Consider the following 26,367-nt stretch of genomic DNA (forward strand, 5'->3'; position numbering starts at 1 on the left):
TAACTCAATTAAACAGTTGAAGGAGTAAACTAATTCTTGCAATAACGACGACATAGTTACAAACAGGCTTCAGGCCCCAAACATACAAATAACATAACATATTATAGTTGATATAATAGTCTAGCCGTGGTGGTGATACTATTCAAGGGATTGTTTGCCATTATTCTGGACTTCTTGGAGTTTATGACACAGAGTGAGAGGAGGACCAGTGAGAAGATCTGAAGTGGTCACTTCGTTGTTTGACAGCTGCTGAGCCTCCACAGTCAGCCCTTGTCCCAGGGGGTGATTGTAGTTCGCTGTAGGGCCCAGTGGGTTTAGAGTGGCTGAAAATGAAGCATGGGGAGGTTATGGTTAGAAATGTCTGCTACTGTGGCTGAATGAAAGAAACAGTGAGTGGCACAGTGAACTCTTCTGTCACTATGCATAGTGAACAACTTTAATTATTTTAGTGAGATTAGTGTTTTGATTTTCTGTGGTAAAGAAGACAGGGCTGTTTTTTGTTAATTGAATTCCCTTTTGTTTAATTAATTAATTAATTAGCGGAGCGAATCATCTTCAAAAGAAAACTGTTCGTATATTTTCCTGCTCTGCATGCTGCAGTCAAAGATGGAAGTAAAATAATAATTGAATTAAACCCTTTTGTTTGGAGACATTCATTTTTCATTCTCTGTGAAGAAAGAACTAAAGAATGAAGGAAACGTTTTTCACACTGATTTCATGGCTTGAAAAATGCAGAACAAATATAGTTAAATAGGAAATGTATTATTTTCCCATCACATGCACAGTGGTGCTAGTGATTTTGATGATTGCAGTTAATGCCAGATGAAATTGTTGTGAGTGTGGGGGAGCTTGTTTTCTCTCAAAAAAAAAACACTCATTGATGTTTGCTGCAAATAATGCAAATGTCAATGCAACAGATGGGTTTGTTATCCATCAGAATTCTTGCATTACACAGAATAAAAGTGAGGCCGTAAAACATGGATGTTAAACATGCAGTCATCATCATTATCATACAGCTCCAGCCTTAGAGATGTGGACTGGAAATTGGATTTAACTTGCCACTGTGGTGTCAAAACAAATTGGACAGTTTAATGGAATAAAAAATGACACCATCTGTAAGGGCTCAGTGATAAAAGATCCTCAAACTAGGATTGTGATAAAATTCAGTTCAGTAATTATGATACGCTTTGGACCTGGACCTTTGAAACTACCAATCACTGTCTGGTTGCAGCTTGCCATCAAGGTACGCCCACATCAGTTGTGAGGAAATAGTTCCAATTTTGCAGAAGCAATGAGAAGCAGATTAAGGTAGTCTGCAAAATATGTCAGCGGTTGGTGGCAACTCGGACTGAGTATATGAGATCCCAGTGACCACATCAAGGGTGAATTCCAATTCCTTGCCTAACCCTCAATCTTAACCCTCAATCTCAAAAACGCGCTCTCCCTCTAGTGCAAGTGCTGTCCCGATTCTCAGAAAAAATAAGTTGAGGGGCAAGTTTAAGGGCTGTATTGCCCTCAATATTGAGATTTTCCGGGACCACCCTTAGGAGCATGGGCTACCCAGAATGCATTGCGTGTTTTCACATAAGAAAGATGGCGTCGAAAGCAGCGAAGCAAGTGCGATACAAATTAAGTATTTTCTTTGTTAATAGAGATATAAAAATGATGAAAACCATTGTATTATCTTAGTTTAGGCCCATATTATGGATTACTGACGTCATTGTTGCGTAACATTTATTTTTATTTTACAATCTTTTGTCAATAGCCGGCAGGTGCGCACACGCGATCGTTTGCTATGGTTTACTTTTCAGTAAGCCGTGGTGTGTGGTAACTGTCAGCTGAATATGTCCGTGGTTGTGGTATTTGTATGAGTATCATCTTATAACTAACTGACAACCTAATAACTTGACTGACAAACGGATCGTAATAAATAATTGTGACGTAAATGTGTTCTTCTTCCTCTTCTTTTTTGGAGTTGACAGACTGGACGCAGCTTTCGCGTTATTCTGCCCCCTACAGTCTGAAGACATATCTGCATTTAAGGGGTGTCCCATTTCTAAGTGACAAAATAACTCTCAACACTTGGTTTTGAGGCCAGTTAAGATAAAGGGTTGAGCTTGAGGGTTAAGATAGGAATTGGAATTGGCCCCAACAGTGTGAACATGTGGACTCATTCTCTCATTCTTTTAACGTTTCTAACATCTGATGCAAAGTGACACGTGCTGCTGTGGCTGAAAGACCCAGAGGACAGAGAGCACCTGAAAATGTGGCCACTGTCAGGTGCTGCTTAATTAATGAATATGCATGAGCTGTATGCTTCAGGTCCTTTGTTGGTCACCTGCATGGTAGAGTCAGGCACGAGGGCTTCAGGTGAGAGTCAGGGAGAGTCTATTAATACACCACTGTGATGATGACACCCCTCCAGAAATATGATAGCATCTCCACAGACCTCAGTGGTAACAGATTCACCCTGGCACAGAGTGGCTCCATGTTTCAGTCCAGACGTTTATTCTTAAGGATCTTAATACGATAATACATGTCTCACACATGTTAACACAAGAGTGTTTCAGGATACGTTGAACATTAAAAAGAAAAGAATAGCAATGAGTGTGGTCTGAGTAGACACATGTATGTTGTGTCACCAGTTTTTTAAGAAAGTAGTTTTTGAAAGTGAAACCAAAGCAGCGTCGTTACAGTGACACAAATCATTTTTGAAATGCACTGCTGCTCAGCCTGTCGTGACACGACCTGTCACAGTGGCCTAATCTGCACCTGGTAACTGAGCTCTGTGGCTGAGGGGAGAGCAGCTGTCAATGCACCGAGCACGAGGAGCTTCTGTCGCACTTTCAAGTTCCATGTTTTATTTTTTAGGACCTGCATTTATGTGGCTTTACAAATCATCATCACCACCTGACGTTTTGGCACATGGAAAACGATCATACAATTGTGCAATAACAGCAAATAATGATAAGAAAACACCATTTTCTAAAACACTTAGTCTTATTCTTTTGTTTCTCTCGTTTCTTAGCTTGTGTAAAGGCAGGACACTTTATTCTGTGGTGCGGGATGGCAAAGTCGTGCTGGATGTTAACAAGACTCGACAGATTGCACAAGAGATGGTCAAGGTAAGAACAACTCGGCATTGATTCCGAAGAAGACTTTGGCAATGCCGGCCGTATTATTGCAAACCAGTCACATGTCACTCTGTCCACAGGGGATGGGCTACCTCCACGCTAAGGGGATCTTACACAAAGACATGAAGTCCAAGAATGTGTTTTATGACAACGGCAAAATTGTCATCACTGACTTTGGTCTCTTCACCATATCTGGCGTTCTGCAGGCTGGAAGGTAATTACTGTAACATCAGAGGCACGAGCACACAGAACACAGGGTTTTGTCTTGAAGTCAGAACAGTATTATATTATAACAATCATGGAACTTATAGTTGGCATGTGTAATATTGTCAAAACCAATTTTCTGTTTTGCTGGTTTCAAGATTATACACATTAAAAGTGAAATCTCCCTCATGTTCTGTAAATTATTTAGTTTAATTCATCTGAAATATTGCACTAATTCATAGATTACAGACGATTGAATTGTCAACTTACATATTTGAATTTTGTTTTAAAATCTTGCACTTTATTGGTGTTTGTTGTTTTTTTTGCTCAGTATGAGATAAAGTGACATTCTGTGACAAATGCCATAAAGCAGGGGTGTCCAAACTTTGAGAATGTAAAGATTTCTGGGGGCCAATGGCACTTTTTTTTCCCTTTTTTAACGATAACATTTACATATAAATGCATTGTTTTATATACATTTTTCCTCCTTGTCATTTTTAAATGGAAATGCAACCAAATCTAAGCCACACAGTAAAAATGAAAATATTTGGAGATATATATATATATATATATGAGATGAGTGCATATAGCTGTCTGTCACAGGTGGGTTTTTTCCATTCACCCTGTTGTAAGTCGATGTATTGTAAAAATTATCTTGAAATCCTACATGATGTTGCTTTAAACGTCCAAACATCTGCTTACCAGCGTCACTGAAGCCGAGTAATTAGCACTGTTTATTGTCTTTGCTGGTTGCTAGGCAACGTTACTACGACAGCAGGACCCCACCCACTGTTTACCAGATAAATAACAGCATTTAATTCCCCGAAAACCCAACAAGTCATGTCTGCATTTCTGTATCTATTTATAAAACGTGTTGTGTTCTGGTGCAAGCTTCTTATTTCTGAATAGACCTGAGTGTATTTTTGAGGTCATGGCTTTATTATGCATGATCATACGTTTTCTTTAAAGCTCTGGTAGGTGATTTGGGTGATTTAGTATTTCCTAAACCATGCAGGGACCCATTTTTTTATGATGAGAAAAGTACAGTGACAATTGCACAATATAAATCACGACAAGAGCAAATTGGCAGGCAATAAAATGTTACAGATTATCTTTTCCTGTCAATTGTGTAATATTACTTTGAACAGGGAAACCGGCCAAGTTCAAGTTTATAGTATTACACAGAACTCAATTGCAAGCATGTTAGCAGTAATACAACGGTGGAAGATTATAACTCAGAAAGTAAAAGATTTTGATTTGAGTTTCTGGGGACGTACTGTAGGTTTTAGCCCAAGGAATAAATTATTTGATTTTGGTGGTTATCCTAATCCAACTAATCCAGACTCTATAGGGGAATATATTTAGACTATGGCAAACTAAGTAGCCTGACCAGAGGTATAAGATAAGATAAACTTTATTCATAGACGGAGACATCATAAATATATTGAATAATAACATTCACGACATAAAGGTTTGTACTCTTTGACTGTTTTCATAATGGTCTCTGCATTATCAGATTTAGAATCTCAATCACAATGTTTTCTTAATCACTGAGCGGAAATTGAATGCACTGCATTTGCTCCTTCAGAGATGAGATATCACTCAGGAATAGAAAAAGGTTAGAAGAAGATTAAAACACAATATTACCATCATAGATAAATCATAGATTAAGATTAACATGAAATATTTCCCAATTATGTCCACCACCTTCCTCAGATCTACTTAATAAAATAAGTAGGTGTTTTGTTGACTCACAGTTCATTTGTTTTTGTGTCATCCTGCTCACACACAAACTCATTGGCAGTCAACATGTGTCAAAACTGATCATGTAGGCACAGTAAAATGGTTCAAACGTTTATTTTGCCAAGATATTTCAACAGCACAGCAGTTTTTTTTGACAGGTTGTCTCTCTTCAACTTTTCCTATTGCAGCCGGAGAGAGGATAAACTGAGGATCCCCAATGGTTGGCTTTGTCACTTGGCCCCAGAAATCATCCAACAGCTCTCTCCAGACACGGAGGAGGACAAGCTTCCCTTCTCCAAACAGTCCGACGTCTTTGCTTTTGGGTGAGTCAAAAACAAATCATAAAGATGTGAGGGAACAGATTAAATTCTCAAGAGAGATGTATTCTAAAACACCACAATAATGGACTTCTCATTAACTGGGTTAGGGTTAGTTGTGCTCACAATTTAAAATACTGTAGCAGAATATATGATTTCTTAACCATTTTTCAGAGAATATGAATGATAACACTGCAACTGGTTGCAACATGGTTAGTGGTTGGCTGAAGCAATTTATTGTCAAACGACTGTGTTTACTCTTTTTAAATCATGACAACACAAACTATCCAAATGACCTAAATTGTCCTGCTGTCTTGCATGAACTACATGTTTGAGGTCTCCCCAGAGTGGATCAATGATATTGAGGTCAGGATACTGAGATGGTCACTCCAGAACCTTCACTTTGTTCTGCTGTAGCCAGTGACAGGTCAACTTGGTGTTTTGGATCATTGTCATGTTCGAATGTCCAAGTACGTCCCATGCGCAGCTTCCGGGCTGATGAGTGCAAATGTTCCTCCACTATTTTTTTGATAACTTACTGCATTCATCTTGCCATTGATTGTGACCAAATGTCCTGTGTAGTTCGTTTGTAATGTCTTTCTTCTGGCAACTCGACCATGGAGCCCATCTTTGTTCACGTGTCTCCTTATTGTGCATCTTGAAACAGCCACACCACATTTTTTCAAAGAGTCCTGTTTTTCACCTGAAGTTATTTATGGGTTTTTCTTTGCATCCCAAGAAATTTTAGTTGGTCTATTTGACCGTGGTTTGGTTTCAACAGAACCCTTCATTTTCCCCTTCTTAATTAGAGTTTGAACAGTGCTGATTGGCATTCTCAATTCCTTTGATATTTAAGAGTTCAACTACCTTTTCCTGCAGATTCTTTGACAAATCTTTTGTTTTCCCCATGACTTAAAGCGGACCTAGAGTGGTTCTGTTGCACATATAGTTATGGAGGTCTACTTACATACATTAACTTGTTTTTATGGTCAAAAACCTCCTAGTTGCTGTAAACGAGCCGATAGGAATCCTCTTTTCTGATGCTACGATATTTCAGAGTGAACTCTCACCCCCAGAAGACAAAGTCTTGTGATTGGCCAGTACTATTCAGCACATCCGCTCTCAGAAGCACAGCTCCCCCCTCTGGAACGGTGGATGCACTGCTCCTCATTATCAAAACATTGTGTTATCAATGTTTAAAAATAGCTTCTTCACGACTCCCCGCCGCAGTCCCTTTTATGACTTTGACCCAGAGTCAGAAGACACTGTCGCTCGTGAAACACCTCCACAACGGACGTTATTCTTCTTCTGTGGTTCAATGTATGCAACTGGATGTACCCGGACTAGTGCCCGGAGCAGGATGATCTGCTGTTCAGGAGAACCGCTGTTTACGTAACTGGACCAGATTTTTTCAGAGATCTCGCTGAGCCCCGAGATTACAATAATACACAGCGTTTGTTTAGAGCCTTCAGGTCTTCATAAACAAGGTAATGACGCAGATACACACTAAAAAACAGCGTTAATTGGAACTTCCGGTCTAGGTCCACTTTAAAATCCAAAAAATGTCAGAGCAGCAGAGATACAAGTGTCTGTCAGGAGTCCAGAAACTCATGGACCTTTTATACACACCCACTAATCACATGCAAACAGATCACAGGTAAAGATGGTTTCCTTTAATAGCCATTCAAACCCGTTTTGTCAAATTGTGTGCATGTCATCAGGCCAAATCACCAGGGTATGTTAACTTTTGATCAGGGTGATTTGGATAGTTTGTGTTGTGATTATGATTTAAGAAAAAGAGTAAACACAGTTGTTTGACAATAAATGGCTTCAGCCAACCACTAACCATGAGTGATAATGTATGTAAACTTATGTGGTTGCACGTAACGATGTGGAAGCTCAGTTAAAGGAATAACAGAAAACTAAAGTGGAGTTACAGTCTTACATTTTAAACTGATGAGAAAATTGCAGGAAGAGGGAACGTGTGAACAGTGAGGAGCCAACAAACTGATTAAGTCAGAGAAGTGAATCAAAAAGTAGAGGAGAAAGAACATAAATGAAGTGATTTTCTGATTACACTTGTGAGATTAATCATATGGATGGCTCTTAAAATTGGGCTCCCAAGCACCTGGAGTCTGGTGTTTGTTTGTCTACCAAGTGCAGTCTCTGCTCGTCAAGAGATGCTGTGGGTTTATATTTATGGAAGTAACAACAGATGTCTGGAACCTTGAGCTGAAATGTAGACAATGTACAAACGTTGGTTCACACAAGTGCATTCCAGTTAACAAAAATGTGTTTTCAAGCCTCGAGAATCAATGTTTTTGGAAACACTGCTTTCCCATTTTGTTCAGGAAAACAAATCTGTCTGATTTGAGGGTGTGCCATCATCAACAACAGAACATATTAGAAACATATTTATACATTTATATATAAATAAGATGTGCAATAGAAGATGTACTTTTATTGTTTCCCATTGGGGAAAGTCAGAAATGGAAGGTCTCAGAGCAAATTTGTGAGTGTGATATAACTCACTAGAGGACAACACTCACAAAGCCATAAAGTAGAATTTTGTAGTTATTTTTGTAACATGAACTACGATTTATTAACATGAACAATTAGTTGAAATTTTACTGAAATCCTAATCCAGCCTTTTTTTCAAATCAAGTTTTCAAATTGCAGAAGGCACAATATTTGTTAAAGCCACATTGTGTGTCAACATTTTAGATGAATTATTGTCTTGATCTATACACATCTTATTCTACAGACTGAAGAGAACATCTTTGTTTTTCACAGCTCTGCACAAATGTCACACAGTAATCATTTTTTTGTTCCCTCTGATATTGTCAATCATATCACACTAATAATCAAAGTTAGATCAGTCCTAACATGAACCCAAAACCACAAGTTCAATGCAGGTGATGCAGACCTGCTCAGGCTGTGACAGGGCAGACATATACCCCGTTGTAAGTATTTATTATTTAACACTTTAACACTTCTTGTGAAGCTTATTTTATATAGAAGTTACTCGTTTTCATTTTTCAAGCTCCTTTTCTTGCGACACTGAAATCCAAATACAGAAAAAAAATCACTGTTACTGTAGTGTTTACTATTCAGAGCAGTGACACTCAAACTCTTAGTCTTTCCTGTTATTATTATTATTATTACAACAACAACAACAACAACAACAACAACATAGTTATGATTTACATTAATTCCTAATATTACACATACCACATGGAGGTAAGACACATATCATTTTCATAATGATATTACAGTGTTTACTGTATGTTATTTTGTGTATGTTTTTAACAAACAAACCTTTGTTTTTCTTGTCTTTTAACAAACCCTCCCAAAATGTAACAAGCTCTGACTTGCCTTGAATCTCTTCTACTTCTTCTTCTTTGAACCCCATTTTTGTATTTGCCTGTAAGTTGACTCCTAACATAATTACATTTTCAGATTTCCCCCAAATGGAGGTTTTTCTATTTTTATAATTTTAAAGGGAGTTGGTGCAGTGCTGGTGCACCATGCCATGCTATCACCTGCTCTGTTAGCCTCTGCTTTACAGAGACGTGACTCCCATGGCTGTTTTACATATTCATCAACAATCGGCCAGCATTGTTTTCTCCCCCTTACTACTGACTGACTTTATTATGTTGATAACCTTGTTCTTTCTCTCCCCAGTTTGTCTTTCCTTCCTTCCCTCTCTCTTTCTCTCTCGGTGTGTCCTCATCTTGCAGGTTGCAGGATCCAGATCCAGTTTCAAGGCTACTACTATTATTATTATTATTATGCTATAATTAAAAGTCTATGTCAGTATAATTTTTTTTTATCAGTCTCTGCTGCTGCTTGTATAAATGACTCTCTGTGGGGCTCTGTCAGAGATTTCTTCCTCATTGTGTGAATGGTTGGGATTGTGTCTTGAGATAATACATATTATGATTTGGCACGATACAAATAAAATTGAATTGAATTGAACTACTGGCGAAAAGCTATTTTTATGCTAGTTAAAGTTGATATGCAGGAGAATGAAAACCACCTCTCGTTTGCACAGGGAGTGTTGTGTGTGGCTATTTTGCATTAGTGGTAATTAGGATTTTTAAAACTTCTTGATTAAGTTTCTTTCAAACTTGATGCACAACAAAATGTTTATTGTGAATGTTAAAAAAAAAGATCATCTTTTTGTCACTAACCAGAAAATTAATTCTTCATAGGTGTATTTGGAAGACCGAGAGATTGTTTTCTTGACTAGATGATCCAAAATACTGACCTGATCCATGTGTCTGTCCTCCAGCACCATATGGTATGAGCTCCACGCACGTGATTGGCCTTACAAGAGTCAACCAACGGAGGTGATCATTTGGCAGATTGGCAGCGGGGTGAAGCCCAACCTTGCTCAAACTGGCATGGGAAAGGAAATATCAGTAAGGGTCTTTATCTCTCTTTGACTTTGTCACAATTCACGAGTCATTGTTTTCTTCCCACTCATTTTGCTTCGACACATTCTTCTCTTTCTGAAAAACGTGCTCTGCATGATGAAAGCAATAATTAATGTGGAGCTGGATTCATGAAGTGAATTGTGGACAATAGGCAGTTACACTGAAGAATAAATAATACATTTTAAATAAAGAAGAATATAATTACACTTTTTTATACATCATTATTAATACATTAATTTCAATTACCATGTTGGTTATAATATGACATAATTTGCCAGCCAGCTTGCTTTATAATTAAGTAATTAAAATATATTATTAGATATAAAAACCCTGGCTTGATATTCTGCGCATATATTTAGGAAGACTGTCAGCTCTGAGCTTGTCTAATTAACGGGGGTTTTCAGAGTCTGATAAATCCTCTTTCCCCTGGAGCTTTTGGCCTTTACTGTCTTTGAAGTGCACTATTCACGGTACTCTGTTGTCCCCTCTCTCTCCTTTGTCCTTGAAACAACTCCTGCCTCCACTGACAATGAGGTTCGCTGAGGTTCAGTATCCCCACTCCCTCCATGGCTGCAATCACACCCTGATTTCATGATACACTCATTTTCTACAACTTACTGGTTCGTCATACTTTGGGCTAAAACTTTATTCAAACTTCAAAACGTTCACAAAAAGTGGGACTTTCATCACTCGGCTCTTTCATGACCTTCCCTGATTTTTGCAGTTACTGTTAAAAATTCATGGAATTTTCAGTCTGTTCCAGAATTTGACATTGTTGTGTATAGTGTGGAGGGTTCACAGATACAGTGGATGACATCACACCCTGGAGTGTGCTCAATTCTTCTTCAACTAGCTCTCCAGTTCTCAAATTTAACTTTTCATACCTGATTATCTACCAGAACATAGAAAAATGTGTCTAGTTTTATACAATGTGACAACCAAAGCACGGTGACTTAGATCATTTGAACTGTCTATCTGAATGAGAGGAGCATCAGCAGCTTCTCCACAGAGCAAAATATAAACTGACGTCTCCTACACTTGGGAAAAAAAAAGTCCCAGTTTCAAACTGCAACTGGGTTACATGTTTGCAAGATGGCGCCACTGTGTTCGACCAGATGTCTGTTTGGATTGTTTAGATTTGTCTTTGCTGTTGTACTGTTTAGTGACTGCTTCTCAGATGTCTCTTCTCTGCTCGTGTCGATCATCAAGCACTTCATGACATCAGAATTGTTCAACAATCCAGTTTTAAATGAGATTTGGGAGCTCAAAACTCAAGTCTCCCTCCAATCTTGGCATCCATACAGGCCAGGGATTAAAGGTTTCTGTTGCTATGGTGGATTTTCGTCAATGGTAGAAAAAAAACGCTGCATGTTTTTGTTGTAGTTTCATTTTGGTCATTCAATCCAATCATCTTCGAAGCATTAAACTGATGCTGCTCTTAAACAATAAAGCAAGCCAGAGCCATGGTATTAGCCAATCAGAAGTAAATATGGGTGTGACTGCAAGGTTCATGCTACTTGAACAGTTGTCGACTTTATCTATGTTTATTTTCTCGGCTTTGGTAACACAACTGAGATTCTTGTGTTAACTCCCTGTACCTCTGGTACTGCGCCGATATACCTCCTCTAGCTTGTGGCTGGTTGGAAAAAGCTATTGGTCTTGAGTATTTTTAAATGGTGAAGATTAAAGCCTTCTAACTACTTGAATGCTGTGTTGAGAACAGAACTTCTTTTTTACATGAAAACTTTTGGGTGTGTGACTACACCAGTGAATATAATTTGACCTGAAAAAATGTTTCAGTCAAAAGATTGAATTTTGTTTTAATCCATGATGATGGCCCACCTGCGCGGCAGACACCTGGAAGAAGCACCCCTGGATGATGTGGGAAGAGAGACGGCTTTTTGGTGAAAATCAAATTACTAGAAATCTCCCACCTTGATTAATCCTCGCCTCTCTCTGGGTGTTTTTTCTGCATCTTGGCGGCCACTATGCCAGCCTGTCGTTCCCACTCACCTGGCTATGGACCTGTTACACCTGCCCATAGCTCTGACAGTGCGGTGTGGATTTCAGGAGTATTTATTCACTGAGCCATGTCTCTTCAGCAGATTACAACTCTTCATTTTAGGTATCTCCTTCCACCTTTTGCAGATGATTTACAGATACAGTATATCTTCCCTTACTGTGGAACATAACATTAACATAATGGCAGTTAATTCTGTCAAGCACCTGTAAGGGACCTTGGTGTGATTATGGACAGCATTTAAATTTGATAAACAGATAAGCTCAGTAGAGAAAACTACCTTCTTCGACCCAGGAGTCAGTAGGCTCTGGCAAAAGCATCCATGATGTTCTGGAGGTCTTGGAGAAGGCGTGCCAGACGACAGTTCTGTTCACGGAGTCAAAGGCCTTTGTTAGGTCGATGAATGCTATGTACAGTGGTCGATTTTTTCTGCAGTTGTTGAGCTGTGAAAATCATGTAGGAGGTTCCCCTGGCGAGATGAACGCCTCTGGGATGATCTGTTCTGACAGCAGCAGTAGTCGATTGGCCAAAATACCAGCCAGTACTTTGCCCGTTGAGGACAGGAGGGAGATACCTCTGTAGTTGCCACAGTCTGCCTTATCTCCCGTGACAATCAGGGCATCCTTGAGTTCTGCTGGGATTTCCTTATCAAGGAGTGTTGTGGGATAACTTTGGTCATACTAGGCTACCGTAGCGAGTAAGGTACCGTACGGGAGAACATGATGACGTAGTGACGTGATCAGAGCTACCCCGTGAGGTGTTGTGTTGTCATATCCAAGGAGGCAATGGATATGACAAATGAGTTTGGTCTGCTATGCTAGGCCTTGTTGTTGCTCACCTTCCTGATGACATTCGGGACCTTGTTTTTGGAGGTGGTCAGTCAAGTGCTCCTTGATTGGTTGATGGTGTTGCTGGGGAATCTGGTTTTTGGTTTCCATTTCAACTATGGTGTTTTGGTTCATGAGCTCTTGGTAGTGTTCTAGCCACCCATGTCCATCAGCAGGGTTTGTCCATTGGAGCAGAGGGGATTTAGACGTTGATGGCTAGGCCCACACAGAGCGTTGGTGGCACTGAAGAAACCCCTGGTGTCTCCCAAGTCGGCAACCCTCTGGCTTTCAAGAGCTTTCTCTGTCAACCATTTGATCTTCAGCGCTCTCATCCCACTCTGGACAAGTGCTTTTGGTTTGGAGTGGGTCTGCCTTTTGGCCCTGCAGTTGATGTCATTCTGCCAAAAAATCCTTTAAAGGGGCAACAGAATGTGAGGACCAGCCAAAATGTCCTCACTTTCCCAAAATTCCCCAAAGCTGTCGTATGTGATTGTCGTGCAGAGTAACACAATCCATTAATTGTTGCATCGGTATGGGCACAACACCTGTTTAGCTACCAGTGTGGCCATTTTTGTTTCTGTATTTATATATGTATATGTACAATATATGTATATATATATATATATATGTTGTTGTTTTTCTGTTTTTTTTATGTTATTTTAGGGATTAGTGTTGCCAATTAGCAGCATTAATTGTAACAGCAATGTTACTTAAATCCAGGGACTGTTATTTATATGTTCATTAAATAAAATGTAGCATATGAAGTCAAAAGTAAATCAGAAATTTAAAATATACTCTAACTGTGATGAAATGTGATTTAACATTTTTATTTAATATTTATCTCTGTGTTTTCTCCAGGACATTCTGCTGCTCTGCTGGGCCTACAAGCAGGAAGAGCGACCCAGCTTCTCCAAGCTAGTAGATTTACTGGAAAAGTTGCCAAAACGGAACCGCCGCCTTTCTCACCCTGGGCACTTCTGGAAGTCAGCTGAGTATGTCAAATGAGTTTTTCGGGACACAAAACGGCAAACAATCAGCAACAATTAAAAGTCAGCCTCCATAATGCTCCATAAATAGCCCACCTCCTTAAAGAATGCACTGAATCCAAAAGCCAGCCCAGTGATAAAAACTGCCCGTGCTCTGTGTATTTTCATGGAATGTTGGCATGTGTGTACAGATAAGCTGACTGTCCAGCTTCCCAAATTTCCTTTGTTTTTGTTTAAACCATACTGAATATCTTTCCTTTATCTTTGTTGGTCTGTTATTATTATTGACTTGTTCCCTTCATAGTATTTGGTTTATTTCTTGGATGTATCTTGCTTGTAATATTTGGCTGATCACATCATTTTGAAAAACAACAACAAACAAAACAGAAAAAAAAAAAATGTAGATTTTTTCTCCCTCATTTCTCCCTTCTTTTTTTGTGCTTTGAATGAATGTAACTGTTGCACATCACACATTGTATATTTTCATAGCACTATTCTGCCATTTCTTATGTGTGTCAACTGTGTAGACCATTCTATGTCAGTGTTACCTCATGGTGTCATGTGTTGATGTCTATACAGAGTCACATGTTTGTCGCAGAAGCTTGATTTGAATTACAGTGTCCTCTTATTTACACCGAAACCATTTGAATGTGAAGGAACCAGCGTCACTGCTCGTGTGGGGATTTGTGGGCATGACTTATTAATAGGCGACTGTTCTATGATCAGCCTGTGCTTTGAATATCGCCTGTGAACATAAACGAGGCATTTGAACAATAACAGCCTTGGGGGAAAATGAAGCCCACAGTAGCCGCTGGTCAGACCACGACTTCCTAGCTCAAATCGCTGACACTTGAAATGTATCTTGTCAACTGTTGCAGAACTAATTACCCTTCAGAAATGCTACCACTGAGGCCCCATCCCCCAAATGGATATCATTTTCTTAAAATAGCTACTGATCGATGCAGAATATATTAGACACTGATAAAAACTTAATGCTTGCAACTGTATAGTCCAGAGGTCTCAAACTTGTGGCCCATGCGGTCCTCCAATCAGTTTCATATAATATCATTAATATCAAGTTCTGTATGTTTATATTAATTGTTCCATATCAAAAGTTACACTTTCATTTTGAAATTATGTGAAATATCATCATAAATATTGTTATTTCTAGATTTTTTTTCACTTTTTACTTTACTGGTCCTCAGTGGCCCCCGGGTCATATGAATTTGAGACCCCTGGTATATTGTCAGTGCAGTCATTTGAAGTGAACTGAATTGATCTGGATCTTGTAGACTCTAATCAGTGTATAGTGAAAATATGACATTACCTTTCTGCAAAAGAGACTGTTTAAAAAAAAAAGTTTATTTGGATCCATTTATTGGATCTCAAAGTTTTGGAAAGTTTGTAGTTGAGTAATTATGTGACTGTTAGGCACATGAAAAGGACGAGCACAGAACCTTTAAAACAAAAACACAAACGTCAAGTTGCACTTTGAGTTTGCTTTTCAGCTTCTGTCTTTTAAATGTGTTGCTTCAAAGCAATGTTGTAGTCACTTTACATTAGAACATGTGACTTCTAGCCCCCATCTTAAACTCTTGTTTAACAAAGAACTTCTTTAGGCTTTTATATATTTAAGCTGTGTATTTTCATTATTTTGGTTATGTCCACCTTTGTGAGTCAACTCAAAGATGAATGATCTATTAATAGTAATGCAATGTATGAGTTAAAGGGATTACAGTTGTTTTAAGGGTTCTTGGTGAGGTCCAATAATAGAAAATAGACATTACAAAAAACATTTACATAAGACAAGTGGTGATTTCATTGTTTTATTATTATTATTATTATTATTATTATTATTATTATTGTTATTATTATTGATTGATTTAAATTAATTTGACAAAAACAACCTTGAGTGTAGAGACAATGTGGTGTTTTCACAACATTAGGCAGAGTGCTTTACACTCAGAGTGAGTTCTATTCTATCACACAGTCTACCATGATGCACCACTATGTTGTACAGTAGCCCAGAATGGACAAATCTAATTCTTGGGAGGGCTGGACTTGGACGTGTTGTGTGAAGTAAAGGATTTTCAGTTGGTTGCAATATGCAACTCCACCCCTAGATGCCACTAAATCGTATACACTGGTCTTTTAAATAGTGGATGAGACTCTGCTTCTCTTGAGTGCACCTCAACCCAAAACATAATAGTTTATCTCACACTTTTTGAATTTGTCACATTTGTTATTGCATAAACCTAAATATTGAATTTGATAAGTATGTAACATAAAAATGGCTGAACTTTCCCTTTAACATATCAGAAAAGACATATCAGGATGCTGACAACCACCCCAGGCCATTTTTCTACTTCATATTGTAAATTGTTATGTATTTAAAAATGATGTTTTGGAGATATAACTAATCGGAATCATATTTTGAGCTGGAAGTCATTGCATCATTTGAGCTGTACACTGCTTTTGATTCTCACTTGCCACGTGAAACAGTGGAGACAATCCAGTCATGGTAAATAACCATTTTCCACCTCATTATTGACACATATGCCGATGTTGGAAAATGCATACAAACAATCTGCTGCTGTTTTTTGGAGTCTGTCTATCTATTTTGGAATTGCTGGGATTCAAATATTGTAAGTGGATCATTTATATTTGTACTGTTTACAGTTTCCAAGTGCATGAGATGGACTATCAAAGATAAATTATTGTTATGAAAAAAAAAACACTATATATAAAAGTATGTGAGCATTTTTCTGATGAACTGTTGTCCATTGAGCAGTCTGATCTCTATATCTAAAGAAGTTTTATGTCAGGCTTTGCAAAACTTTTCAATATCTTTGTTTGAGATTGCCTCAGTATATTTATATATACTGTAGATTATATATACGCCGTTAAACTTGCATTTGAATAAAAAGACCTGTGCACATGCTAGAGTTGAAAACCGAACTGGACAACAATCAAAGACCTAACATTAGTGCCAAGTGTACATAACTGATTGTTGACAATGTTTTATCACCAATTTACCATAATACAGATATTTCTTATGGGTTTCTTTTGACTTATTTCTTTTGAATGTGAAATTGTGTTGTGTTTTATTTTGTTTGTTTTAGTTTTTGTCGATTTCAGTTTCTTTCCCTCTGTTTTAGTTGCATATTACTGTGTTGTTTTTTTCCCCTCTTGATGTCGTCCTTATATTCTAGATGATAGCTTCAACAAACTTGTATTTAATTATGCCTTGTGGTGAGTAGATTTTAATCACAAGGTCTTTTATTTGCACTCATCATGTATGACAATAAAAATATGTTTTCATTTTGGATGTTTTCTGTTTCTTTTATGTCATCCTTTATTCCGAGTTCTCCATATTTTACTTTGGTTGAGATTTTTAACACATTTGGTGGAGAGTCAGTGCTTGTACCACCTAAATAATTGTTTTTTTTATCATTTATAATTACTCATTTGTTTTTCTTTTGGCTGTTTGATCCTTGTTCTACATACTGATAAATAGACTTGATTGTCCCTCCCCAGTGAAACATTTGGCATTACAACAGGGTAAATACATACAACCATTCAGCAAACAGTATATAGATCTTAAAATATCCTATAAAAATGTAGACTAACAGGACAGACCGCAAATCACAAACACTTGGCTTAAGTTGTCAGTATCCCAGTATCACACAGAGTCCCTCACTGTGATTTTCACCAAAGAAGCGAACGCTGGTCCGTCTACCTAGTTCGCATAGGTCATGGGTCTCTGTTCACTTCAAGTGAACCAAATGCAGGAAGCGGACTACAACGCAGGGCATTGTGGGTAAACATAATTAGATCATACGCGTGTGTAGAACAATAGCAGGGAGAAATGTCTGAGAAATGTCTTGAGTGTCGTACGTTCACATATAACGATTGGATTTGAGGCAGCTCCATGATTTGCTCTAATGTGGAGGAAACAGAATTTATCCTGCATTAACCAACAGATGAGCCAGTTTTCCTGTTCATTGTTGTCTTGTGTTCTCCTTCAGTAATTCTTGAGGCAGCACTGCCTCAGGCGAGGAGGGGAGTATGTTATTCAAAATGTTTGGTTTGTTTCACTCAGGGGCGTAGCTACGGGGAGTTTGGGGGGGGGGGGGCAGCTGCCCCCTTACTGTAGAGCCTTGCCCCCCCCAGCTACGGCCCTTCATCAAACGTGCAGTGTGCTATTCACAGTCTGGCTCACACACAGTGAGTTTGCTGCAGTCTGCATCCTGGCAAAGGGTGGAGCGACTGAGCTGCCACCCTGACCATCTGAAGGTGAAGTCAGTTTCCCCAGGTGAACTTTAAATACACCAATTTAACTTAAAGTTACATTCATAGTGAATGTAATGTAAGGTTATTCAGCGTCAGCGATAACAGCGCGGCCATTAATTAGAGTGTGCTTGCTCGGGTGCATTTCACTAATGCGAGCAGCTTGTAACAGCTGTTTCTCTATTTACAGACACACAGAACATATTTGTATACCATAATATCTACAGTATTTGTAACGATTTAACTGTATTTAGATGTGAAATGTAACACAACAGTGCCACCTAGTGTATAAATGCATTAACATTAAAAGTGTGGGATGAATCTCTTTTTTCGCTACTGACAGGTTCAACATGTAATCTCAAATGTTGCCCAACAGGAAAGGATGTCTATGGATTTTTTTGAAATGGCCGCTGCCTACCCAGAATGCATTGCTAGTCTTTAAACACTGCAAAGCAACACAATAATACATAATCTTCCGTAAATATATTAATTTGTATGTTTTTATAGATGTAAACATTGGAATATTACTCTCCTATCAGCTTTTGTACTATCATCACAATGAAACAAGTTAGATTTAAACACCATGACTGTGAAATGTATTGAATTTGCTGGGTATATATAACACATGGTTCTACATCACTGTTTTCTGTAAGCCCATACACACGCCATGATCCCGATGTTGTGGCAAGGCAGAGCTGCACTTGTGTCAGTAAACAGTTAGATAGTGCAGGGGCAGTGATGAAGGTGTTCAGTTGCCTTGGTGTGGTCATGTAAATAAGCCTGTGAAATATCCATATCATTTTAATGTTTTTTTTCTTCAGATCTTGTGCTTCCTCATATTGGAGTCCCGAGTTCATGTACAAAGTTTGGTTTCGATACGTGAAAGCGTTCCTGAAATATGAGCTAACTTCCTGTTTGGCGGCTATGCCACCGATTGCGTCTGGCTGTGACGGGCAAATGCTTCTGAGAATCAAAAATCCTTCTGGTAACATCAAGTTTCGGGGAGATTGGACAAAATCTGTGACCTGTGAAAGTTTACTTTTGCTATCTATTCACTCCAATGTGGAGGAAGAACGACAAGGTTCAGGAACACTATCTTCAATTTCCACACTACACCGGTTACCACCGGACGTTCCAGAGTTGGACTGGTGGAGATACTGTATCTCAAAAGGTCTAGGAGTAGGAGCTGACCAAAAATCTGGCCGAATAAGAAGGCTTAAGAAGGACAATAGTGTCCTTTCAGCAAGCACACTAACTAGAAAGATAAATTGAGTCTCTGTTAGCATTATCACACCAATTATTTCACACTGTGAGAAATCCATGTATTAACTTCAAAGAATGCCAATGATGACCTACTTTCCAAATGAGTCCGTTATTTTCAGGTCAAGTCATTTATAAATGAGCGTTACTGATTTTTTTTTCAGTGTCAATTCACCGTTTACCAATATAAAATTCCTTTGAAACTTAATCATTACATTTGGCAATGAACACCACTGAACCTTTGTTATGCATGATGTATATGCACTGATGATGCAGTCATTCACCCTGTGGAATTTCAGGATTGACACCTTTTAATTAGTAATTTACCAAGTAATGTAGTATAGTTTACAGACACTTTCAAGCAGAATTTACTTTTTTTTTTCAGAAGTACATGGTTCCAGGTAGAACCTCAGCCCTCGTAGAAGAACACTTCTACGAGGGCTGAGACCTGCAGCATTACATCTTCAACTTTCTGATAAACTTACACCCTTATTCTACTTGGAAGAATGCTGACATATGACAGAGGATTAAGGGTCAAAATGAAGAGAAAAAAGTTAATCTTTCAAGAATAAAGTTGTAATATTATGAGAATGAAGTCATCATTTTGTGTATGTAACCAGCGATAGCCTGCAGTTGTCCACTACCAGCCATTTCCTCCTCCACAAAACAGAAGATTTCCACTGAGTCTGTGTGATTCTTACTTCCAAACAGACTCAGTTTCAAAAAGTCCTAATGCTAAAGATAAAGTGTTGCTGATGTGTCAAACATATTAAGTATGTATTTATTTGTGAAGCCCAAATCAAAATGTTGACACAGGTGGCAGCTGATCATCTGAGATTTTGTTTGAATAATAATTACAACTTTATTCTCATAATATTACGGCTTCATTCTCAACAGATTTGTGAAAAGTTTGGCCCTAATACTCTGTCGTACTGACAAACCATAATAAATGTGTTTATTTTATGTAAAACCCCAATATATTTAAGTTAGTATTGGAGTCTATGTTTTGCCTTTCTTAATTTTGGTGGTAATCCTGATTGAGGGCACGCTTCAGAGTGTTGCTGTTGACTAAGCCTGGTCTTCAGTGATGCACTGAGGTCAGCGTTTAAAGTTGCCTCGAGCTCGGCGAGCCATTGAAGACTAGCTAGGCTTAGCTTCGCCTTGATAGGTTGGGTGTCTCTTTACTGTTTTTGCACTTTAGGTCACAGTAAAAACTTAATTTACAATAACTATTGGTTTGTGACCTTTGTTTTGTGGGAACTGCACTCCATGTTTGTTGGGTCACTCTTCAGTTTTGGTTATGGTTGAGACAGTCCACTTTGTGTGTTGGTCACTTGCGTGTTACTGTTGTATTTATTGTGTGTAATTGTGACTTTTGTCTCTCCACAGATCAGTGGATCTTTGTGATGAGTTGACCTTCCAGACCTTTTAGTGTGTTGCATTTCAGTAACTTTGGTCGAGGACCAGTGTCCATTTAGTGCTGTGGTAGTGACACTTCTTTGTGTGTTGCTGTGGTTGCAACTTTGGCTTGACCCGTTAGGATTGTGACTGTTTCACTCCACTTTGAGTGGTATACTTGCTCGTTACTGTTGTGTGGAAGCAACAAACTTTAATTTGTCTTGTGACGTTTGTACCTCATGGTGGTAGCCATTTTGTTAGATTGTGGGAGTGGCACCCACTCATGTAGATAATGGTGTGGATTCTGTTATATGTAGTTCAGATCTTAGATATTGGGCCAATTCCAATTTCTATCTTAACCCTCAATCTTAACCCTCAAGCTCAACCCTTAATCTTAACTGGCCCTCAAAACCAAGTGTTGAGGGTTATTTTGTCACTTAAAAATGGTACACCCCTTAAATGCAGATACGTCTTCAGACTGTAGGGGGCAGAATAACGCCCCCTACAGTTATTCTGCCCCCTACATAATACAATGGTTTTCATCATTTTTATATCTCTATTAACAAAGAAAATACTTAATTTGGAGCGTGCTCGTTTCGCTGTTTTCGATGCCATCTTTGTTATATCAAAACACGCAAAGCATTCTGGGTAGCCCTTGGTCCCAAGGGTGGTCTCGGAAAGTCTCAATATTGAGGACGATACAGCCCTTAAACTTGCCCCTCAACTGAATTTTTCTGAGAATCAGGACAGCACTTGGACTAGAGGGAGAGCACATTTTTGAGATTGAGGGTTAAGCAAGGAATTGGAATTCACCCATTCTGTAGTTTGTTTAGAGGTTCAACTTAATTTCTTAAGGGTTTAGTGACTGCTTTTTCCTTTTCCTGTGTGTGTGTGTGTGTGTGTGTGTGTGTGTGTGTGTGTGTGTGTGTGTGTGTGTGTGTGTGTGTGTGTGCGTGCGTGCGTGCGAGCGTGCGCGTGTGAGATGTGTTGCAGGTGTGCGTGGTTGAGTCAATGAGATGCATGTGTGTGAGTCTAAGTGGAGCCTGGGAGCTGATTGGTCCCTGCACAGGAGGAATCTGAATAAAAGGCACAGCCCAGCTGCAGTGGACCTCGTCGCCCAAATCTCTCACAGCCAAACTGCCAGCAGACAGTTTGTGCTTGGTTTTAATCCACCTTTAAAATGGTTTGTTTGATGAGTTGCTGGTGGTTTCTTGGTAGCTGGGTAGAGGGAGTGTCTTTATTCTTGTCGTGATCAGGTTTTTCCCCTAGGCCTGGATATAACAATGCTGAATTTGTCAGCCAGATTAGCAGCTTCCTGGAAAAGTTAATTTACAATGATCACACCCCTAACTGTCAGATAAAATTAACACTTTGACAGTAAGAAGTGTAAAAATGCTAAGATCATTGTAAGTTATGTTATCCTTAAATGTACAGACCAGGGGCCGTATTTATCGAGCGTCTTAGAGTGCCGTTTTACACTTAAGTCCTGAGAATTTGTGAAATTTAGTCCTACTCTCAAACTTCAGAATAAAAGCTATTCATCAACTTTCCTAAATCTAAGAATCACTCCTACTCTCCCAGATTTAAGAGACCTCCAGAGGTGTCTTAAGTGGTTAGGAGTTGCCAGCAGGGGATGGCACTGAGGTGAGAAGGATGTCCTGGCTTTGTTAGATGACGAGCAGCTGATCAAACGTAAGGAGCGCCGATTTATGTTTTTGCTGATGGGTTCTCATCATCGTGCTTGCATGATTGTTGCTATTTTGACACGTGCACATTCGTCTCATAGTAAAACACATTAGATCAATTAACAGCAGTGGCCGCAATGAACGCACGCACGCACACGATCTCTTTCACACACACAGTCTACACACTGGTGATGCATAAGAGGATTTTAATCTCAATTATGCAACCCTAATGCAAAAGATTGAAGAAGAAAAAAGAAAAATCGACAACCCAACACCACAGCCTGGATTGAACAGCGTAGCTACCGTAACGCCTATAAGTTTTTAGGTAATAACAGCCTACCGACTCAACAGGAACTTCACTCATTAATTAATCAAAACCTGATATTAATTATACTGTCAATGATCACAACTGGCTTTAATGAGACAAATGTAGGTTAAATCTAAAGTGTTACTAACTACAAACATGGAAAGAAATCATCATAACCACCAAAACTACAGCAAAAAGGCTCAAATAAACGCAAATCATGGACCAAATCTGCAATTCAAAACCATTCTGACACATCCTATAACAAATATTTAATTTGTTGTTTTGTCACTCACCATTGTTTTTAATTCTTGGTGACGAATATGTTTCCTCTGGTAGTGGTGCGTCTTATAAACTGGTGCGCTATTATTTCCAGGTTGTTATTCTTTTACAATGTCTTGTGGTGGTTCAGCCTAAGTCCATTGTGGACCGCAGATAGGTTTTCTGACATTACAATGCAACCCGTTGATAGGTAGTGGTCATTAACAAATCAATGACAAGCGTAGGCTGGCACATGTGAGTGCTCGACACTCTCAGTGGGTGCTCGGCAATATCCGGGAGCACCCACGGAATCTGCGATATTTCTTTATTCTTAGACATGGGATTCCCTTCCGTGATTGGTCATTTCTATGGACACGGAAGTGACGTCACCTAAAATTCAGTTTACGGCACACAGTACTGTCGTAATTCAGCTCTGAGAGTAACACTTGAGATTCAGTCCTACACTTCGCTGAAAGTGTGAGTAAGACGCTTGATAACTAACTTTTAAGAAAAGAATAAAAAAATTATTCGCTGAAAGTTGCACTTGAAAGTTAGTTATCAAGTGTCTTACTCACACTTTCAGCGAAGTGTAGGACTGAATCTTAAGTTTCACTCTCGGAGCTGAATTACGACAGTACTATGTGCCGTAAACGGAATTTTACGTGACGTCACTTCCGTGTCCATAGAAATGACCAATCACGGAAGGGAATAAAGAAATATCACCGATTCGGTGGGTGCCGAGCACCCACGGAGATTGTCGAGCACTCACATGTGCCAGCCTACTCTTGTCATTGATTTGTTAATGACCACTACCTATCAAAGGGTTGCATTGTGATGTCAGAAAACCTATCTGCGGTCCACAAGGACCAAGGCTGAACCACCTTGCGATACTGAACTGTCACAAGACAGTGTCCATTTCGTGCTGTGGTAGTGACACTTCTTTGTGTGTTGCTGTGGTTGCAACTTTGGCTTGACCCGTTAGGATTGTGACTGTTTCACTCCACTTTGAGTGGGACACTTACTCGTTACTGTTGTGTGGAAGCAACAAACTTTAATTTGTCTTGTGACGTTTGTACCTCATGGTGGTAGCCATTTTGTTAGATTGTGGGAGTGGCACCCACTCATGTAGATAATGGTGTGGATTCTGTTATATGTAGTTCAGATCTTAGATATTGGGCCAATTCCAATTTCTATCTTAACCCTCAATCTTAACCCTCAAGCTCAACCCTTAATCTTAACTGGCCCTCAAAACCAAGTGTTGAGAGTTATTTTGTCACTTAAAAATGGGACACCCCTTAAATGCAGATACGTCTTCAGACTGTAGGGGGCAGAATAACGCCCCCTACAGTTATTCTGCCCCCTACATAATACAATGGTTTTCATCATTTTTATATCTCTATTAACAAAGAAAATACTTGATTTGTAGCGTGCTCGTTTCGCTGCTTTCGATGCCATCTTTGTTATATCAAAACACGCAAAGCATTCTGGGTAGCCCTTGGTCCCAAGGGTGGTCTCGGAAAGTCTCAATATTGAGGACGATACAGCCCTTAAACTTGCCCCTCAACTGAATTTTTCTGAGAATCAGGACAGCACTTGGACTAGAGGGAGAGCACATTTTTGAGATTGAGGGTTAAGCAAGGAATTGGAATTCACCCATTCTGTAGTTTGTTTAGAGGTTCAACTTAATTTCTTAAGGGTTTAGTGACTGCTTTTTCCTTTTCCTGTGTGTGTGTGTGTGTGTGTGTGTGTGTGTGTGTGTGTGTGTGTGTGTGTGTGTGTGTGTGTGTGTGTGTGTGTGTGTGTGTGTGTGCGTGCGTGCGAGCGTGCGTGTGTGTGAGATGTGTTGCAGGTGTGCGTGGTTGAGTCAATGAGATGCATGTGTGTGAGTCTAAGTGGAGCCTGGGAGCTGATTGGTCCCTGCACAGGAGGAATCTGAATAAAAGGCACAGCCCAGCTGCAGTGGACCTCATCGCCCAAATCTCTCACAGCCAAACTGCCAGCAGACAGTTTGTGCTTGGTTTTAATCCACCTTTAAAATGGTTTGTTTGATGAGTTGCTGGTGGTTTCTTGGTAGCTGGGTAGAGGGAGTGTCTTTATTCTTGTCGTGATCAGGTTTTTCCCCTAGGCCTGGATATAACAATGCTGAATTTGTCAGCCAGATTAGCAGCTTCCTGGAAAAGTTAACTTACAATGATCACACCCCTAACTGTCAGATAAAATTAACACTTTGACAGTAAGAAGTGTAAAAATGCTAAGATCATTGTAAGTTATGTTATCCTTAAATGTACAGACCAGGGGCCGTATTTATCGAGCGTCTTAGAGTGCCGTTTTACACTTAAGTCCTGAGAATTTGTGAAATTTAGTCCTACTCTCAAACTTCAGAATAAAAGCTATTCATCAACTTTCCTAAATCTAAGAATCACTCCTACTCTCCCAGATTTAAGAGACCTCCAGAGGTGTCTTAAGTGGTTAGGAGTTGCCAGCAGGGGATGGCACTGAGGTGAGAAGGATGTCCTGGCTTTGTTAGATGACGAGCAGCTGATCAAACGTAAGGAGCGCCGATTTATGTTTTTGCTGATGGGTTCTCATCATCGTGCTTGCATGATTGTTGCTATTTTGACACGTGCACATTCGTCTCATAGTAAAACACATTAGATCAATTAACAGCAGTGGCCGCAATGAACGCACGCACGCACACGATCTCTTTCACACACACAGTCTACACACTGGTGATGCATAAGAGGATTTTAATCTCAATTATGCAACCCTAATGCAAAAGATTGAAGAAGAAAAAAGAATAATCGACAACCCAACACCACAGCCTGGATTGAACAGCGTAGCTACCGTAACGCCTATAAGTTTTTAGGTAATAACAGCCTACTGACTCAACAGGAACTTCACTCATTAATTAATCAAAACCTGATATTAATTATACTGTCAATGATCACAACTGGCTTTAATGAGACAAATGTAGGTTAAATCTAAAGTGTTACTAACTACACACACGGAAAGAAATCATCATAACCACCAAAACTACAGCAAAAAGGCTCAAATAAACGCAAATCATGGACCAAATCTGCAATTCAAAACCATTCTGACACATCCTATAACAAATATTTAATTTGTTGTTTTGTCACTCACCATTGTTTTTAATTCTTGGTGACGAATATGTTTCCTCTGGTAGTGGTGCGTCTTATAAACTGGTGCGCTATTATTTCCAGGTTGTTATTCTTTTACAATGTCTTGTGGTGGTTCAGCCTTGGTCCTTGTGGACCGCAGATAGGTTTTCTGACATTACAATGCAACCCGTTGATAGGTAGTGGTCATTAACAAATCAATGACAAGCGTAGGCTGGCACATGTGAGTGCTCGACAATCTCCGTGGGTGCTCGGCAATATCCGGGAGCACCCACGGAATCTGCGATATTTCTTTATTCTTAGACATGGGATTCCCTTCCGTGATTGGTCATTTCTATGGACACGGAAGTGACGTCACCTAA

The 26,367-nt window shown here is 39.3% G+C and overlaps 1 protein-coding gene across 2 annotated transcripts in view; it reads left to right on the forward strand.

Annotated features, from left to right (window-relative positions):
• The window catches only part of ksr2 (kinase suppressor of ras 2), a gene marked incomplete at both ends in the record, with an annotated part of 102,109 nt that extends 88,420 nt beyond the window's left edge, over window positions 1–13,689 (forward strand). For both annotated transcript variants that reach the window (XM_083904435.1, XM_083904434.1), the window contains 5 exons: window positions 3,029–3,125; window positions 3,215–3,348; window positions 5,270–5,404; window positions 9,693–9,822; window positions 13,543–13,689. In XM_083904435.1, the coding sequence (XP_083760561.1) occupies window positions 3,029–3,125; window positions 3,215–3,348; window positions 5,270–5,404; window positions 9,693–9,822; window positions 13,543–13,689 (643 nt within the window). The remainder of the gene's footprint in view (window positions 1–3,028; window positions 3,126–3,214; window positions 3,349–5,269; window positions 5,405–9,692; window positions 9,823–13,542) is intronic.
• Window positions 13,690–26,367: the final 12,678 nt, after the last annotated feature.

Source organism: Microchirus variegatus (genome assembly GCF_963457635.1).
Source record: "Microchirus variegatus genome assembly, chromosome: 18".
Taxonomy (NCBI): Eukaryota; Metazoa; Chordata; class Actinopteri; order Pleuronectiformes; family Soleidae; genus Microchirus; species Microchirus variegatus.